At 42.9% G+C, this 18,662-nt stretch overlaps 1 protein-coding gene across 8 annotated transcripts in view; it reads right to left on the bottom strand.

The window, feature by feature from the left end:
* sema5ba (sema domain, seven thrombospondin repeats (type 1 and type 1-like), transmembrane domain (TM) and short cytoplasmic domain, (semaphorin) 5Ba) overlaps positions 1-18,662 on the bottom strand; it is a 192,874-nt gene that overhangs the window by 19,740 nt on the left and 154,472 nt on the right. For all 8 annotated transcript variants that reach the window (XR_013902313.1, XM_026144737.2, XM_026144735.2 and 5 more), the window contains 5 exons: positions 7,732-7,849; positions 7,161-7,345; positions 4,165-4,308; positions 3,165-3,312; positions 2,186-2,411 (listed from right to left, as the gene is read on the bottom strand). Coding sequence is in view for 7 of the 8 variants with exons in the window: in XM_026144737.2 (XP_026000522.1) it covers positions 2,186-2,411; positions 3,165-3,312; positions 4,165-4,308; positions 7,161-7,345; positions 7,732-7,849 (821 nt within the window). In the remaining variant the exon portion in view is untranslated. The remainder of the gene's footprint in view (positions 1-2,185; positions 2,412-3,164; positions 3,313-4,164; positions 4,309-7,160; positions 7,346-7,731; positions 7,850-18,662) is intronic.

Here is an 18,662-nt window from a genome sequence, read left to right on the forward strand (position 1 = left end):
GATTTCCTGCTGTCAGTGTTTCATCAGTTTGTCAGAGTCGATGCGGCCCCCCCAGGAGGCTGACACGGAGAGACAGGTAATCAATTTAGGGAAGGGGGCATTAAAAAGCCACCAGTGGGGAGCAGTGGACTGTGGCCCTGTGCAACTCTCTGTGTGACGGTGTGTATGTGGGAGCACAGGACTGTGACTCCGTCACTAACAGCATGTAGGGGAGCTAACAGGAGGGCTGTTTCAGCATGTCACAACTCTCCTGGGAGAAATCTTTGCATGCTGCTGCCTTCTCACTTGTTCACAGAGAAGTAGGCCAATTTGTCTGAACTACAGTACTATGTGTGTACACATAAACAAAGATCCAAATATAGACAGAAATTGCTATCCTACTGGAATTTGAAAAACTATTAAATATATAAACAACACTGAAATTTGGCTTTTGATTATCTGCACATTTTCTTTTCTGTTGTCTCTTTTTAAATATCAGAGAGAGCTGAAAAAAGCAACATGCTTTCAGTGTTATAGGTTGAAAAACTATATAAAAACCTGTCAGGATACTGTTAATCATGTGATTTGAGAGGGGACTAGTGTCCTGCACCTCCTTTGGACTCGTATTTTCATGCTTTAGAGGCTCTAACAAGAGTAACAGGCCAATCACATTTAGTTTGAGATCAGATCTCGTAAAATATTTAAAGTAGCATAAAAATGAACAGAAGTCAGCATAGAAAGCTGGATGTCACGGTGCAATGGGTTAAGTAGAGCATTTTTACCTGGGAGAGCAGGTTTTAAATCCAAAAGTCAGCATTGACTTACTTTAGTGTGTATGCCTGAGCTTGTGTGAGGGCCTTAGCACAGATAAGAGAGAAGGCAGGAGCAGGGATGTCTATTTTCATTGACGTTTTTACTGGTTAATCTATAGAGAACATTGATTTGTTCAGGCAGCTGAACCTAAAGGTGGAGATCGGAGCATTTGTTTTTATAGTGCTGCACCACTACAGAGCTTACAGTGCACAATATATGATTACAACACATGGACATCATTACACAGAAACAGATGACACACAAATAAATAACAGAGTAATAGATAACCGTGTTATGTTCAGTTAAGTTATATAAGCGTGGATCGCTAGTTGTCACGTAACAGCCCTTTGAAGGCATCCCAGCGGCAGCAAAGGAGGAGAGATTGTGGTATATAGAAAAGAGATGGATTTTGAGCCTACACTTGATAATGTGAGAGCCCACCTCCCAAACCTGCAAAGGCAGCCTATTTCAAAGGAGGAGAGCTCGGTGAGCAAAGGCTCTATCCTGTAGCAAGCAACATCAGCGAGCGTAATCGACAGATTGGAGTACACACTGGAACAAAGCACTAAAGGTAGATTTGTGTGCCATTCGTGGACAGATTACTGAGTAGTGGTACTCAATAGAAGCCCAGGTTGTGAAGGGGTCAAATCCTCAGTGGGAATATATTGTTAAGTTTTGTGCAGAGAGCACAAAAAAAATCATTTACTTGACTGTTGTTACACGATTGGAGCTACTAGAAGAAAATCTGCTGCAAAATGCATACAGTAAAACTGCATGTTGAATGCCCTGCAATTGGTCCGTGATGGTAAACCCATTATCTGATAAGAGCTCATAGATGTTATATTTACATGGTCACTGTTTCACATTATTTTGGAAGACATAGCTGTTTCCATGTTTAATCTTTAAGAAAGTAAGAAATAGTTAAGTCCATTTCCCAGTCAAACATTATCATGAAAATAAGATAGATGGCAAAGTACTATGGACATGTCAACAAACCACAGAATGGCAGCAAAGGCTTACATGGCAATGATCCAGTATAAAAACGAATGCTATCAATTCAACAATTAATCAGTTTAAGATCTGATGGTGTTTTAACTTGTTGCAGAACAGCTACAAATAGTAAAAGCAAAAGCAGTTAATTTAAGCTATAAAAGTTATGTGACAAACCACAAGCCCCGAGCTGGGAAAAGGGTTGTTCCTCAGTGCCAGCGCTGAAGGAAAACAGCAATAGTCACTCTTAAAAATGTCTGCATTTAAAACTGAGTTGTGGAGCTACTTAGATATCATTGCCAGTATGTGAATTTTATTTGATGCTAGGTTTTCCTCTGAACCCAAGGTGACAGTACTGTAAAATGTGACAATAAAACTCTAGAGACAACAATGGTTAACTTACTATCTGTCTCACAGGCCACTGTGCCATCGTTAGGACAGAAGCGCGTCTCCACCTTCTTCCGTCCAATCTGCAGCTCGTGAGGATCAGACAGGTGGGCCCTGCACATGTAGCGCATCCTCTGCTCTTGACGAGCTCCTCCCTGAGTGACATTGACGGGCATCCAGGGTGTCCAAGGTGTGTTCCTCTTCACCTCTGGACAAGCCTCCAGGTTACAGGCCTTGTACTCCTGAGAAAGAAGGCGGCAGAAGCTATGAGTTTGGTGGGGTTTGTTTCTTCCATTGTTTCTGCCTGTACAGACTGAAGCTAAAAAAGGTTATAAAAACAAAACACACATTACACTGTGTGCATGGGTGCACTGAAAAACTGACACAGAAATGAAAATTGTTCCTCTTCTTTCTGTGAAAACTAAACTGCAGGTGCTTCCCAAAAAACTGTGGAGATGGAACAATTACCTTTTATTTTTCACACAAAATAAGGAAAATCAGGAATGTTACTGATTTCTTTTGTGAATAAAAAGGGAAGACAAACTGGTTTTCTTCCCAGTTAGGAGGACTTGCCTTGCCCTACCTCTATAATAATGTTATTCCACAGAAAGTTTTCATTAATGTATAACATTTAATAACTCATAAACCACTGTAAAAACAAAAAAAAATCATACATTTATATAGCAGATACATAGTGAAAAAACAGGAATGTGAACGGGTTCTTTTTCAATAGTAAAAGCTGTAAAACCTTTGAAAATACGTTAAAAGTTTGAAATCTGTGCACATTCCTAAAGCCGTCCAGCGGGCTTGACTGGAGTCTTTGCTGAATCGATTGTAGGCCCTGGGCCTTATGTTTGACACCCCTGATTTATTCCACTGCTCTCTTAAAAATATCAGATTGTGCAGCTGTATAAAATGTAGTTTTTAAATTATTGGTTCCATTATTGTTTTGTGTTATGTGAGCAGATATTTATGTGAGTGCGTGCGTTTCCTACCAATGCACATCCTGGGCAGCTGTTGCCATTCTCGCAAGTGCGGACCCTGGAGTGGACACCTCCACCGCACTCGGTGCTGCACTTTGTCCAGGAGCCCCACGGGGTCCAGAAGATAGGCTGGGGACAGGACACCCCTTCATTGCAGAACCTGTGAAGATGGCAGCGACAGCAGGATGAGGTGTGGAAGTGACTAAAATTCAAGTCAGAACTACAGACTTAGAGACTACACTTTTGCACTCAAAAGACAGAAAACTGAAATTCAGCATTTTTTTTCACGACATTAATATCTATACTTTTAACCTATGAAGGAGCTTCTGTTGTGGAGTGCAGTATGTCGTGGTTTATATGATGAAAACAATTTGAAAACTCTAAACATCATTTAATGGCTGTTAAATCACTGTGAATTTTACCACAGAAATTAGTTAACACAACAGAAAACATCTCTCAGCTTCATGTATTTTGGAACTGGGTTTTCTCCAGACCTGGAATGTGAATGTTCCAGTCTCTAAAGCACTTTGAGTCAACTTCTGTTGTTTAAATGTGCTATAGGCTATAATAACACATTGTGACAGTCGGCACAATACATTTTTCATGGTACATGTTTGAGGTTTATTTTTTCATTTTGAAAAAATAAAAATTTAACACAATTCATTGGGCAAAAAATACTGACCTTCGAGGATAGAAACAAAGTATCGATCCTATTGTGCTAGAATCAATCCGATGCCAGCGATTGAGTTGATACTATCAATTTTTGGATCAATCTGCTCACCTCTATTCATTGGCATACGTATAAAAGTCTGATAAGGCAAGTCAATGAATACAACCAAATTCTAACTTCAACGCTGTTCCAAAGCTGGGCCATGAGGAGAGCAAATGCCTGATCACAGCGAGGACTTAAGAGTCCACTGATGTACCCTGGCACCTGGCTGCGTAAAGCCTTGTAAATCACGAGTAATGAGGAGCATGAACTGTTGTCGCTGAGAAACAAAGAGAGAGGTACCTTTCATCCCTGCTAGGCCCGACACACACACGGCCACCGTGGCGAGGTGAGGGGTTGTTACAAGAACGCTGGCGCAGCTCGAAGCCTGTACCGCAGGTTGTGCTACACTGTCCCCATGACGACCAGGGTGTCCAGCCTCCATTTCTATGAAAGAAAAATATTAGCAACAACAACTTCTCTATAATTATTCCCTGCTGCTTTTAGCATTATTCTTGTATATAACATTCTTTAATGCTATAGTTAAAAAAAAAAGCCTTTTAGCTATAACTGCCTAATCAGTGCTCTTATTCTGACTTCCTGCAAATAAAAATACAAACACACAAAGACAGCTCATTCTGACTGGGGAACATTCATTCAATTTGCTTAAGTGCTTTGTTCCTGGGTCTCACTCGTCATGATTTAATTGGCACTTTCTGCAAAAGCACAATTCAATTGCGACACCAAGGATTAAATCTGGCGTGACTATCCAGCGGGATGAAAGTTCCTGAGCTCTTTGTCTTGACTCCGTTCTCTGTAACACTGATTAGCCAATTCCCCCGAAGACAGCGGTAGTAAGAGATGTCACAAGGAGAATGTGGATGTCACCTACACTTTCTAAAAAGATTCATCACTTTCATGATCTTTCTTATGTTCTGTCAGAGTAGGAATTGCACCCTGAGGTGGCTGCTTCAAAAGTCACTCAGGACATTCCTGCTACAATAGCAGAGTTTAAGTAAAGGCATTAGAGTTCGTCTGATCGTTGGCCCAGCTCATTAGCAAAAGGAATAATTTCAACCTGGCAGTGTCCATTGGACTCATCCAGCATACATTAACTCCCAGAGAGGAGCTCTATCTGACAGAGTGACACAAGAAATGCAAAAATGAAATAAATTTTTAGTAAAATACTGAAATAAAAGGAAAAAGGAGTCCAGCTGAAGTAACGCTATAGTTTAGCTATCAGCAAAATGTAATGAAGGAAACTTGCAGCAGAGAAATCCATCTGGAGCATCCTTAGATGCTACACAGAGCTTTGCAGAGCACCTTTTTCATGTTCCAGCTGTGTACTGTCTCCTTGGGGCAGTGTCAAAAATATGTGGCAGCAGTAATGTGGCTACTTATGATTGTTTTGTTGCTGGTCCTTTAGGGTAGCCCCTACTGTGGAGAAGACAGTGGTCTTAATAGACAAACACTTCTCTGAAGTGAAGTGACACACAAACCGTGTGGAACTGTTACAGTGTGGTTAGCTTTCATGAACGTCTGGTGTCCTGGTGCAGCCACAACAACCTGGTGCTGAATGCCCAGAAGACAGTGGAGATTATTGTGGACTTCAGGAAGCACACAGCCCCACTCCCCCCCATCATCCTGACTGACACCCCCATCACCTCTGTGGACTCATTCCGCTTCCTGGGTACCACCATCACCCAGGACCTGAAGTGGGAGCCCACCATCACCTCCGTCATCAAGAAAGCCCAGCAGAGGATGTACTTCCTGAGGCAGCTGAAGAAATTCAACCTGCCAACACGGACGATGATGCAGTTCTACACTGCAATCATCGAGTCCATCCTCACCTCCTCCATCACCGTGTGGTACGCTGGAGCCACTATCAGGGACAAACAGAGACTGCAGCGTGTTGTGCGCTCTGCTGAGAAGGTGATTGGCTGCAGACTCCCATCTCTGCAGGACCTGTACACCTCCAGGACACTGCGGCGTGCAGCCCGGATCTCAGCTGACCCTTCTCACCCTGGACACAGTCTGTTTGACCTGCTCCCCTCAGGCAGGAGGCTCCGGTCCATTCGCACCAGAACCTCTCGCCATAAGAACAGTTTCTTCCCCTCTGCTGTTGGACACATGAACAATAACCATATGACTGTACCCGCCACTAACACATGACCCTACGCTGTGTCACTGCATCATTCTATGTTTGGCACTGATCACCACCTGCACTCATGTATATATCTTTCAACGTAGCACTCTTAATTCTTATTCTCATGTATATATCTCATGTATATCTCATGCACATATCTTTCCACGTAGCACTTTTAATTCTTATCCCTACTTTTATTTTTTTCCATGTCTATTTAAGTGCTATTTATGACAGCATGTTTGCACTGAAGCACCGCAGCAATTTCCTAATGTTGTAAACCTGCTCAACATTTGGCAATAAACCCCATTCTGATTCTGATTCTGATGCTTCTTCCTCTTCATGCTGAGCTCCTGAGATCTTTCCTTTCCTCCTAAAGCCAGCTTATCAACCAATCAGCATTTCTATAACTATTTATAGTCTAATCAACATTAGGTTGTGTTGTTAGGCCTCAGTCACGCAGTCTTAATAGCATGTTGAGACCTGTTGGCAACCACCGGTCAACACCACCTTGTGATTAGTTTGGTCACTAGCTGGTTGCCGTAGTCACCAGCAGTTAACTTTGAAGACACGCGTGGCAGTAAAACTAACATTTGTGCCTCTTCTAGCGTGTAGCTAACAGTGGTAAGGAACAACTTTTACTTTGTTTTCTGTTTCCGGTTCATGTTGCACTTTTTACCAAAGCTTGAAGAGTAAATTTGAGCATTTGCAGAAAAAGTGGTCTCATCCACATGCAGACTACAGCGAACACGGCAATCAAAACAACTCCATGAAGGTTTTTGTGCAGCACCTGCTTTCTGATTGATTGGATCTAGTTATAACCACCAGCTTGCAGAAGACACTTACCAATGGGTAGAAATAAACATTTATTGAATCCAGGTTGCCAGGGGGTCACCAACTGGTCTCAAGGCCTGTGTGCTTTATGTTTTTGGAAAACAGCACACAAGTGTACCTTAGTAGCCTCTGTATTGGTTGAATTTGCCTCTCTTTACACTTACAGCCAATTGAGAATCACAGTTCAGCAAATAGACTAGCCTTTCATCCACCTGGAGAAATCCGCGCAGTGGGACAGGAAGAACCCACACTGCATTACTGTGCACTCAAAAACTAGTGTGAAAAATAGAAAATCACTCTTTTCAGATATTTTCTTTTCTACCTTGAACAGTTTGACACCTCGATGGTGGGGCCCTCGCAGTTTTTGCCTCCACACCGAGGGGCAGGACTGTCACAAGATCTGGAGCGACACAAACAGGAGCTCACACCATCAACAACATCATCATTGTTGCAGGGTTGCCACGGTGCCCAGGGCCCGAAGCCGCCGTCGATGGTCTGGTTCCGCAGCTGGAAAACACACATCGGTCATAAGTCACAGGAAGCAGACAGGCCCTGCTTACCAAAATAAAGACGAGACTGTTTTTAGAGGAGTAAATGGAAATAAAAGCACTACTATTCACTTCCTTCTGCCAACTTAAACTTAAATCCCTTTGATTTCTGTTGTTTAAGCTTAGTCAAATTCACCTTCTTTTCTTCCTCTGCTTTATCCTATAACCTGCACTTGAGCCAGCTCTTTTACCGGACACATGAATGGTATCATCCACTATTGAATGTGAAAAAAAAGATGACATTAACAAAGCGCCTGCAGTACGTCTTACACCCCCGCTGTAAGAAGAAGTCAGGCGCCCTTGGCCTTTTCTTACAGGAAAACGAGGCCGCGATGTCACTCTTACCGGACAAACGGTGATGTTCTGCTTCCACTGGCTCATGTTAGAACTGTCCTCCAACGTGGTGCATCTGCGCTGCCTAAAGTCCCAGCCGCAGTAAGGGTCCCTCGCCTCCAAGCACAGTCTGCGCGGAGAGGAGAGGAAGAAGGAGTTTTCAGCACAGTGAATAACTGTATGGATAAATGGCCTGTATTTGTATAGCGCTTTACTTAGTCCCTATGGACCCCAAAGCGCTTTACACATCCAGTCATCCACCCATTCACACGCTGGTGATGGCAGCTACATTGTAGCCACAGCCACCCCGGGGCGCACTGACAGAGGCGAGGCTGCCGGACACTGGCGCCACCAGGCCCTCTGACCACCACCAGTAGGCAACGGGTGACGAGTGAAGTGTCTTGCCCAAGGACACAACGAGCGAGACTGTCCAAGCCGGGGCTCGAACCGGCAACCTTCCGATTACAAGGAATTAAAATCCATTTTACATATGTAATCTGATTAAATAGAATATTGCATTTTTTATACACTGAGTGCAGAAGTTTTCATTTGTTTCTTTTCTTTAATAAAATGTATGGAGAGGTCAAATAAACAAACCACTAAAAACCACCAGAAACAAAAAAAGTTCATTAATGAAAGTCCTCTGTTAAACTGCAGCAAGTAGCACACGTGCATTTTAAGGAAAGACTGCGTCGATCAGAGTTTTTGATGCAGTGTCCCTCCCTCTGCTCAAATACTAACATGAAACATCACCCAAACAGTGATTAAATATTTGCAAGCTCCCCCAGTAAAACAGAGGCTTAATGACAGCTAATTAAATCTAAAGCTGTTAATGACGAGGCTTAGCTGCCAGAGCTGATCTGGATGCCTCAGGAAGACAGAATAAAGGCATCAACTGAGTAACTCCTCTCTCTCAAAAGGCGCCCCTTCACTTTCAGCATCCCTCGCTATCCCCCTTCTGCTTCTCTTTTTCAGCTACGGTCCTTCCCTCTAATCGTACTCCTTCTCTTTTGCGATTTTCCTTAATTGCAGCGCTGGAGATTCTCTCGCTCCTGTCTTTCAATTCTGCTGAAAGGAAAGATTCTTGTTGCTTTCCCCCCCTGTTTTCCTGGCACAGGCACGCATGGTTTATTTGAAGAGCCCTGTAGTGTTTTAGCTGAGAGGTTGAGGAATGTCCAAGTGTTGATACAGCTCTCTGTGAACGGGCCCTGAGCTCAGCGATGAACTCGAGGTCGGTTTGGTTCCATAAAGACATTACTGCTTCGTCAGCAAATCAGAGGTGACCCCGGCAGACAAACAAAACGAGCGAGCGTGGAGTGGCAGCAGCGTTCCTCTGGTGATCTGTGGCACAGCTAGCCGGGGAAAGGACGACCTTTACTTTGCGACCACTGACTGGTAACCTTTGTGTGTGTCGTTTTAATTAAGCGGCTCTATTACACTGGATGCAATCTCCGATACCGACGAAACGATAATCGTAATGAGGTCGGCAACAAAGTCACAGTTCACTGAACTTAATAGATCATTTGAAAGGGGGGGAGGGAGGAGCTGGATGCCATTTTGGCTCAAGGGTGACCACACCGTGTCTGGAGTGACTTTGACGGGTGGCTTTGCGTCGTCACCACGGCTGAAGAATTCTCATTTGGTTTTCTGATTAGCCAACTTCCCTCCAGCACACACACCACTGCAGAGATCAGCTGAGCGGAACAATTAATAAGTGTGCATTTCATGGAGAATAAATGTTGTACGAAAAGGAAGCGGCGGTAGCGATTTAAAGCCTAATTACCTGTGGGTAATATGTGCCGGGAGGCAGGCTGGGAGGATTCTGACCTCAGGGAAAGACATTCGGTGGTGGATTCACCCGGTTTGCATTGATTTAGGGACATGAATGAATGCAACTCATAGTATGAGCTATTTTGAAGACTGGAACAACTGGAAAGCTGATCCTGACAAATTGGCTGACAAACTGAAGTGCAGATGTGAGAGGGTTAATACATCTTTTGAATTTATCACTCCATCACAAACGTGAATTACACCGTTCTGGGTAAGAAGGTGCAGCTTTCCCCTGTTTTGAGTTTCGTCAATGTAGATGCAAGATAGGCAAACTTTTATAAACCTAAATTAATATTTTAGACAACAGCATAATTCCAATTTTGAGGCAACAGGTTGGCGAATGTTCCAACCAACAGCACCGTGTCTACAAAGACACGACCTTATAATGTATTTGTAGTACAATAAAAAAAAGACAAAATCAGTGGTTGACCTCATGGGGCAGATTTACTAAAGAGGGCTGCAATAAGAGCTGTATGGGTGACCAGTGCAGATGGGTGTCTATCAATAACAGGATTGCAAACAAACAGATGTGAGGGTTCAATGAGACTTCCAGCAGCGTAGGTGCAATTTGCTTTTTGTGACAAACATAAAATAAGAGAACTTTCTATGATGTGTTTATTCAGTTCAATATAATTTTATTTATATAGCACAAATTCACAACAGCTGCTTCAAGGCAGAACCAGAGGTTATGTCAGGAAGGTAAATGTGTGCAAAACACTTTACTGCTCACAGAAGAGATCACAGCACTGTAGGCATTATACTGTCGGGGGCCCTGGGTCTTGGTCCTTGGTGTTTCTCTGTGCATGCTTTTTGCAATTCTTTTTGGTTTTGAGGATCACTCGTATTTAAGTTTAGGGTTTTTTGTAATATTAGCGAGGTTGCTATTTTCCTTTATGTCATTTATTACATCCTCTCAAGCTGTTTCTTTTTAGCACCTTTGACATTTACAGCGTTTTGTTTCCCAACGTTTTTGTGAGATGTTGCTGCCATCAAATTCTAAATGAGGTAATCTTTTTCATGAAACGGAGAATAAAATATGAATTTATGAGATTTGCAAATCATTGCATCCCATTTTTATTTGCAGTTTGTACAGCATCTCTGCTGTTTTTGGTTTTAGCCTTGTACCTGTGAAAATCCATCCAAACAAGTGGAGGATGAACATTAGAAATCGCAGTAAGGAGGGATGTGAATAACTGCTGTTCACTGGTAAATAGGTATGACAGCTAAAGTGGTATGTTGCTCAACATAGTCTGAATCTTTAACAAAATGGGTTTAAAAGATGTTTTTATTAAAAAATCTGACTGCTTTTTATTTTTCGTATATTAATAGGATGGCTAAAACTCTTGTGTCCCATCCTTTCTTTCCACCACATCCCAGTTTTAATACTAGTCAAGGGAGAAAAAGACAGTGTGCCAGACCATTTAGCTCCCTCTCTGACCTTTTCTACAGCTGCATAACACACCAGCCAAAAACTCGCAGTGCTATTCTGCCTTGACGGCTCACTATTTTTTAAAAACAGCACCACTGTAAAAGTTAATTATAGGCAGTGTCGATGGAGCGAGGGCTGTGTGATGGGAGCAGAAAAGCTAATTCCTCAAGCAAGTGCAAAGGAATGTCAGCCAGAACAGGAGGCTGATCCTGCAGATACGGAGAAGTGTGAGGCCTCTGAAAATGGCACAAAGTGTGTGCGTATCTTAATTTGTGTAAGTGTGCACATAAGCAAGCGTGCTTACTCATGAGCACTTCATCTTCGTACACCACGAGGGCGTGTCTTTGTGCTGTATGTGTGAGTGAATCGTTTGAGAAGTCTGCAGGGTACTGGCTGATAATTCAGCAGCATGCATGCCCAGTGGCACACTATATCAAAACAGAGAAGCTATGGAACACGGCCTGTTAAATTTTAAACATACTGAGCAGCAAAACTCAGCAGCGCATATAACAATAAGTCCGGACAACTGGCATCAGAAGATAAATCTCCTGCATTCTGTCGGGGTGTAATTGGCATTTTAAATCATTTGTGAATGCAGTAAAACCCAGTGTCTCCTTTTATTATTGGACCTTTAACAACCAGACGTAAAAACAATAGTGCACCTCGCCTTTAATAGCAGGCTGTCAGTGTATAATTGCAAATATGATCACCAGAACTGATAAATTATGGATTGCATTCAGCCATTATTAGATGTCACGCTGACACTCGGAGAAAACGTTAGCAAAGGCTGTCTGGAGGGCCTGACTCATTTAACATATGTTGGCATACGGCAGCCTCTCCATCTCTCCATATGAGCTATGCCATTTCTTTTCAAACATCCACTCTTAGGAGACCACTGCTGTCAAGGCACTCTTCATCCTCTCTCCAGGGGGAGCGAGCCTGTCCCCAGGGATTCTTACCCCCGCCTGCTGTGCTGGGCTGAGCTGGCTATTTAAGAAGTCTGCTCATGATGAATCGGAAACAGAGAGAACTCCTGCTAGCACTCAGCGCTAATACATCCAATTAGGCCCAGTTGGAGCCAGGCTGAAGACTGATGGTGCCGTGTCCAAAAAAACTCAAGAAAACAAAAGTGAGATGGCTGTCTGCCAAAAAAAGAAAAACCTTGCTGTCCTCTATGTACATTTTTTGGCCCCGGTGGATAAAAAGTAGCTGCATCATCACAGAGAAACAATGGGGCGGCAGAGACAGGCTACACGACAAGGAGAGATCCAGGATAAGAAATTATATTAAAACGGCTGAAAGAGTGGAGAGGAGAAGATATGAGACACAAAGACGACACAGAAATGGGCAATATGAATATGGACAAAAATAACCAAGAGGTGAAAGCTCTTGTTTGTTTGACAACATTTTATCAACCCAGTCAGCCTTTTTGATGGAGTTGTAAATCTATAATCCATCCCATCTATACTGGCCCATCCAATCCAATTTTATACTTGGCAGGTCAAACATCCATCACAATGCAGACAAGCAACCTCTACCTAGGACTCTTGGAGCTATTCTTAAAATTTTCTTTGGACACAGAGAAGAAAACCTTGATAGAGGATGCGCGTACAAAATCCAGGAACCAAAGCTCCCATTACAGAATGTTCTAACCCAGCACTCCCCAACCTTTTATGTGCTACGGACTGGTTTAATGTCAGATGATATTTTCACGGACCGGCCTTTAAGGTGTTGCAGATAAATACAATAAAATAAAATGACACGGCCGAGACAAAAACTGGTATTTTATAAATATAATAATAAAGGCAAATTCACTGTGTAATTGTGTAACTTTATCAGCACCGTCCTCCTGAAATGCGCCAACAACATTGAGAGTAACATCCTCCTCTCTGCCCCTTAATACTCTCTGGTCGCTATGGTAATGTGTAAATATTTCTTTCAAAATAAGACACACAACTACAACACAGGAAAAGACCCGGGGAAACCAAGTTAACGATGAAAACCCTGAAAACCTGAGCCTCAACTCTCGCGGCCCGGCACCAAACAACTCATGGACCAGTACCAGTCCCTGGCCCTGGTCTAACCAGTGCAGTTCCCACTGTCACACTCATGTGTGCAGCAAAGGTAGATGTCCCAGTCGGTGCTGGTTTATTCCTTTACTTTGCTGACTGTTACTCACTGGTGATGTAACATGACACGTGAGGTCACAAGTCAAGCAAGAACAAACAACCAAAATAAAGAAACAGAGGAAGAAGCTACTGAGTGACCAGAGAAATTAAGTGGCTTGTAGCAATGACAGGAAAAAAAACAAACACTGCCAGCAAACTAAAGTAGGCAAATAACAACTAATCTCAAATTTGAGGCAAGTTAATAAAGGTACTAGGAAATACACAAGAACGTTATCTATGAGCAGAGCTTTGAGTAAAAGCGCTAACATTCACAGGGACCAACACTCAGCAAGAATGTGATGGGAGATGAGCAAATACCACTTTAACTGACATCATACATACAGTACACGTGTCTTTGATGATGATGATGATGCCTGGCAACAAGAGTGACAGTCTGTAACGTGTAGGAGACTCCATAATGAAACCATCACTCATTAACATGGCAGCAAACACGGAACTGCACATGCTCGGGTTCCCAGCAATACAGTCAGCGCATCTGATGTAGATCAAATGAACGAGACAAGCGAACAACATACACCGACACATGGTTTACTGCATTTATTAGAGAGAAATTTAGGGACTTTGCATTTGCGGCAGAAATGAGAAAGACCCTTTTCTGAATTAAGAATAAGAATTGATTAGCCCCACTTTGATATAGCCTAAATTGTTTATAAAGTGGATTATATTCTCAAAATAAGACTGAAGCTAACCCCTCTGTTGATTTCAATGAATGCAAAAAAGCAGGAATGCATTTCCATTAATTAATCCCCATAATTAATGTCCTTTGATTTATAGTAACTACAAGTCATCGGTGGGGCTGGGGTGGGGGGCTTAAAGACATGCTGGAGGTTAAGACATTGTGTCAGCCTAAATCAAGGCTGGAAGAAAGTGGATGTTGAGAAAGCAATCTAGACAGAAACTGACAGAGCGAGAATGAAGCAGAGAGAGAGAGAAAAAAATGATTACACTGAAGTGTAAGTGAAGCCAGAACAAAACCTGTAATAAAGGAACAGCATTCTGGAGCAGTAATAAATATATCCACTGTGTGAACACCTTCTCCCTCCATCTGCCTGAGTCCTTGGCTGGTGAAGTGTTCCTCTGACAGGTCATACAGGCTTAGCAGCAGTGAGCTCTAGAGGCCTGCTGACAGACTGGCAGTCGCAGCCGACGGCAAATTGAGTTTGCTCGGTGACCGGGCTGTAAGCTCCCCCAACACTGACACAGACAGGAAGTCTACAGCTCCAGTAGAACGACAGTGGCTTGGTTTTAACAAGCAGCCACACACAGAGGCGCAATCGGAGATGCTAATGGTCAGTGGTTTTCCTCAATTGCCACTTAGTGGTTTCCTGTCCTTGTTTTACACTCCTGCTGCAGGCAGGCTTAGCGTCCTTCCCCCCACGAACGCTGCTGGGTCACTATTAATAACACAAACATAACCACAAATTCTTAAACAGCAAATTGAGCCTGAGCCCTTCAGGCAGATACAACTGTACCTCTTGTAATAAAACGTAATGTAAGCACACGTGTGAGCGGCGCGGTTTTTCTGCAAGAATGCAGCTGCTACAGAACAGCCTGATTTGTTCCGTTTCATCCTCCTCGACATTATCCTAATAATTTATTTAGCATTTCCTCCTTCTCATAGTTATTTTTGTTTCAGAAGTCTTACGTTCTCCTTTTCTCGTGCTCTGCCCTCGTTCTCCTCAACACCAGCTGTGAAAGCAGTCAAAGAAAAAAATAATAAAATCATCTAACTTGAAACCCCCGTGTACAACCACTTCTCCCTGTCTGACACCTCCAGTTTTGACAAATGAGTTAACCAGTCCAGTAAAGGAAAAGTGCAACTTTTAAGTTGGCTTTTTGTAGGGGATGTAAGCACCATGCTGCTGTGAAACTTGTAGTTTCATCTATTTGGCAGTGTGGACTAACTTGCTTTATTCAGTGTAAGCAGTGAGAGGCAGGGGGGGAAAAAAAGACCTGATGGATACAACGCTGTAGCTAAGCCTGCACGCTGCTGCGGCCAAAATAAATCACTCCACTAACAGAGTGAGATAGAGAGATAGAGGGCTGTGTGGAGGACAGAGCGGTACTGTTAGCCAGAGGTACCAATTGGCCAGGTCAAATATAATTACCACAAATAGAAGGACAAACACACACGGGCATGCAGACACACACACAAAAAACGGCAAGACAAGCTGTAACGTTTGTCTGCAAGCCATCACTAAAAGGATACAAATCAACAGCGCTTGAAAAGGTTTAGCAGCGTAACATAAAAAAAGCACTCGACTTAAAGACGACGATGCAAACGTTGTTCTGCTCTCAGGGTTTTCAGCCCCGACGTCGTCGCTAATGTGGATCAATGGCAATGAAAAACTGAACAGTAAAGGCACTTTATGTAATTGAGATTTTAACTGGTAACAGTTCAAATCAACTCAGTGTTAGCTTGTTGTTGCTGTGAGGTTTATTGTCTTTGAATATATGTTATTATGCATGCTTTGATCTTTAAAAGTAAGTATGTAGAACCTTCAGTTTAACTTGTGTCTCTTTAAGGACCTTTCTGGATAAAGCATGGCCTTGCTTGACTGACCCAAAGAAAATGAGGCATTGGTTATGGACTATAGGTGCAGCTCGCTAACGGCTAAAGGCTAATAAGCCATGGCGACCGTGGCTCAGGGGGTTGGGAAGCACATTTCTAACCGGAAGGTTGCCGGTTCGATCCCCGGGCTCTCTGTCCTGGTTGTTGTGTCCTTGGGCAAGACACTTTACCCTACTACCTACTGGTGTTGGCCAGAGGGGCCAATGGTGCGATTATGGCAACCTCGCTTTTGTCAGTCTGCCCCAGGGCAGCTGTGGCTACAACTGTAGCTTGCTTCCACCAATGTGAGAGTGAATGAATAGTGGCATTGTAAAGCGCTTTGGGTGCCTTGAAAAGCGTTATATAAATCCAATCCATTATTATTAATAAAACCTCTGTTTTCACCCAGTGTACCCAGGACAAGCGGAGACACCTGCAGTCTGCTGGTGCTGATGGAACATATTGCTTTAATGCAAAATAATTACCTTCTCTAAAAAATCCTCAAATTTAATTGCATATTCTATGATATATTCAGCACCGTTTGTCTTTCTTTCAGAAAGATTGCTCTAAAAACTCCCACCTGAATTTCATGAAGCTTGTGGAGTCATCTGGTATAAGCTGAGGAGATGCCATTAAAATGGGCTTAGAGCCAAAGCTAATAAACATTAGCCTCACTAGCGGTGTAATGTACTAACACAGAGGATTCCTGTTTTGATGATTTGCATTAATAAATAAATAAAACTAATCCACTACATGTTTACTTCCCCAGATGCCAGGAGTACATGAGAACTACTGTACTCGCTCTTGTAGCCAACAATGACAACATTGCTTGTGGCGCATAAATATAGAGGGGCACCTCCACCTTCCTGTATCAAACTAGCTGCTAGGTCGGCATTAAGTGTTAGAGTGTGATGTAGATAAATCAGTGAGTACTTTAAGCGAGGCATTTTATTCAGTTTAGCAGCAGAATGACTTCCCCCTTGGTATGAAATTACATATGTTTTACATTCCCAAAATACTAGGGTGAAAACTCTATCCATCCAGTTTCTTCTCGTTATCCAACAAATGGTCACAGGGGGTTGGAGCCTATCCCAATTGATATGGGGCGAGAGGTCACAGTGCCAACACGATCACCAACTAAGCTAACCCCACTAACCGCATGTCCTTGGACTGCGAGATCAAGATTATGTGGAGAGGACTCCTACAAACACAGAAAAAGAAGATGCAAACTCTACACAGGAAGCCCAGGACCTTCTTGCCATGAGGCAACAGGGCTAACTGCTGTACCACTGTACTCAAAAACCACTTTAAGGTGAATTTTACATGTGGGTAGTGATGGAGAGTTTCTCTGTGTCCAGAATTCTGCGTCACTCTATAGAGGCACTCCAAACAAACTGGAGGACACACAGACATCCCTACAGACCTTCGCATTCCCCCTCTGATAGCAAAATTTGCATCACTTAGAGCCCGCGGGACCCACGTGGCTACAGAAATGATAAAACTAACCTTAAATGAAGGATCTCGGCATCACAGCTATTCAGTCTGTCCATTAAACAGTTACCTGGTTTCTAACAAAGCTGATAATAATAATTATCATGTCTCACCTGCTTCAGTGTTTGTTTATGTGTCATAATAGTGTGCCTGCTAATGGGCCGCTGTTCGCTGATATAACCATATCAGATTATTCAGTTGTTACCGGGGTGTGAATGAATATATGGCTGCATGGGAATAGGATGGCTGCACACAGCACGGGAGGGAAATTCACTCCACTCATTCAGACAACAGTACAATGATTGGGAGCTAACTCAGAGGAGGAAAGAGCAAAAGGGCAGGTGGACCTTTTTCATGCAGTGCTAACAGTGTGTACCCAGAGAGATACTCAGGAAGACACAGTGAAAGAACAAACAGGCCTGACCTCTGATCCAGTCCGTTTTGTACACAGCCGTGGACAATTAAAGAGGTAGTACACACTGAAATGTGTTTTTTTAAAATGCATGTCATTTCTTGTAAGTTCTATATAAGATACATATTCTCAATAGATGATAACAGATGAGAACTTTATACACAAAGTGTGACTGTCAGCTATGTGTCAGCAACTAGATTTCAGCTTTGCATTTTCCGTACGTTAGAGCAGCTTTCCAGCTCTGTAACCTGTCCAGTTAAGCTCTCCAGAGTATATTTGAGCGATATGATGTGCTGTGAATTTTATCTGGTTCAGCTTTAAATACTCAGCAACAAGCACTAGTCTTGCTGATTAAGCAGTGCCACTGGCAGTTTCACAGGCCATTCCTTTTTTCCCACAGTGTATTTACTCTGAACAATACATTTGAGAATAGCTTGACAATACGCTTGTGTAACACAACCGAAAACCTGTTTAAGCCTCCGTGTGCAGTATGTGTAAAAGAAAACAGCGTTTCTTTGGTGAACAACTTCTGATTTGAGCATGAGACTAAAAAAAAAAAAGAAAAAACAAGATGTGAAAACCCAACTTTGGCTCTGGAAAGTTTAATTGGCATATCTGAGTAATTGGATCAGATCAGCACTTAATGAAAATATAAGCTGCAGGCCTATTCACATGCATGAATTCTCACTACCTGGCCATTTCTCTTTCCCCCCACAATCTCCTAACTCAATATCACACATCTGTTTTTTTTCTGGTCACTTAAGTCCAACTAAATGAGCTCAGGTGTCACCCCAACCGACAGGTTCAAAACTGTTGTATTCTCCAGCTCGTTTTGCCTTTGGCTGCAGAGCAATGTGAAAGATAATACGTATGAAGTGCAGGGGTGAGCAGAATATCACAAACTAGATTAAATGCGGCCCTCTTCCCAACCTCCCAGCCTTCCCCCTTCCTCTTATGCCCTTGGAGCCCACTCTTCTTATCGTTTCACCTTTGTGTGTCTTAAATAGCTTATTTTACTCGCCTTTTCGATCTCTTTCTTCT

This window comes from Astatotilapia calliptera, chromosome 16 (assembly GCF_964374335.1).
Source record: "Astatotilapia calliptera chromosome 16, fAstCal68.1, whole genome shotgun sequence".
Lineage (NCBI taxonomy): Eukaryota > Metazoa > Chordata > Actinopteri > Cichliformes > Cichlidae > Astatotilapia > Astatotilapia calliptera.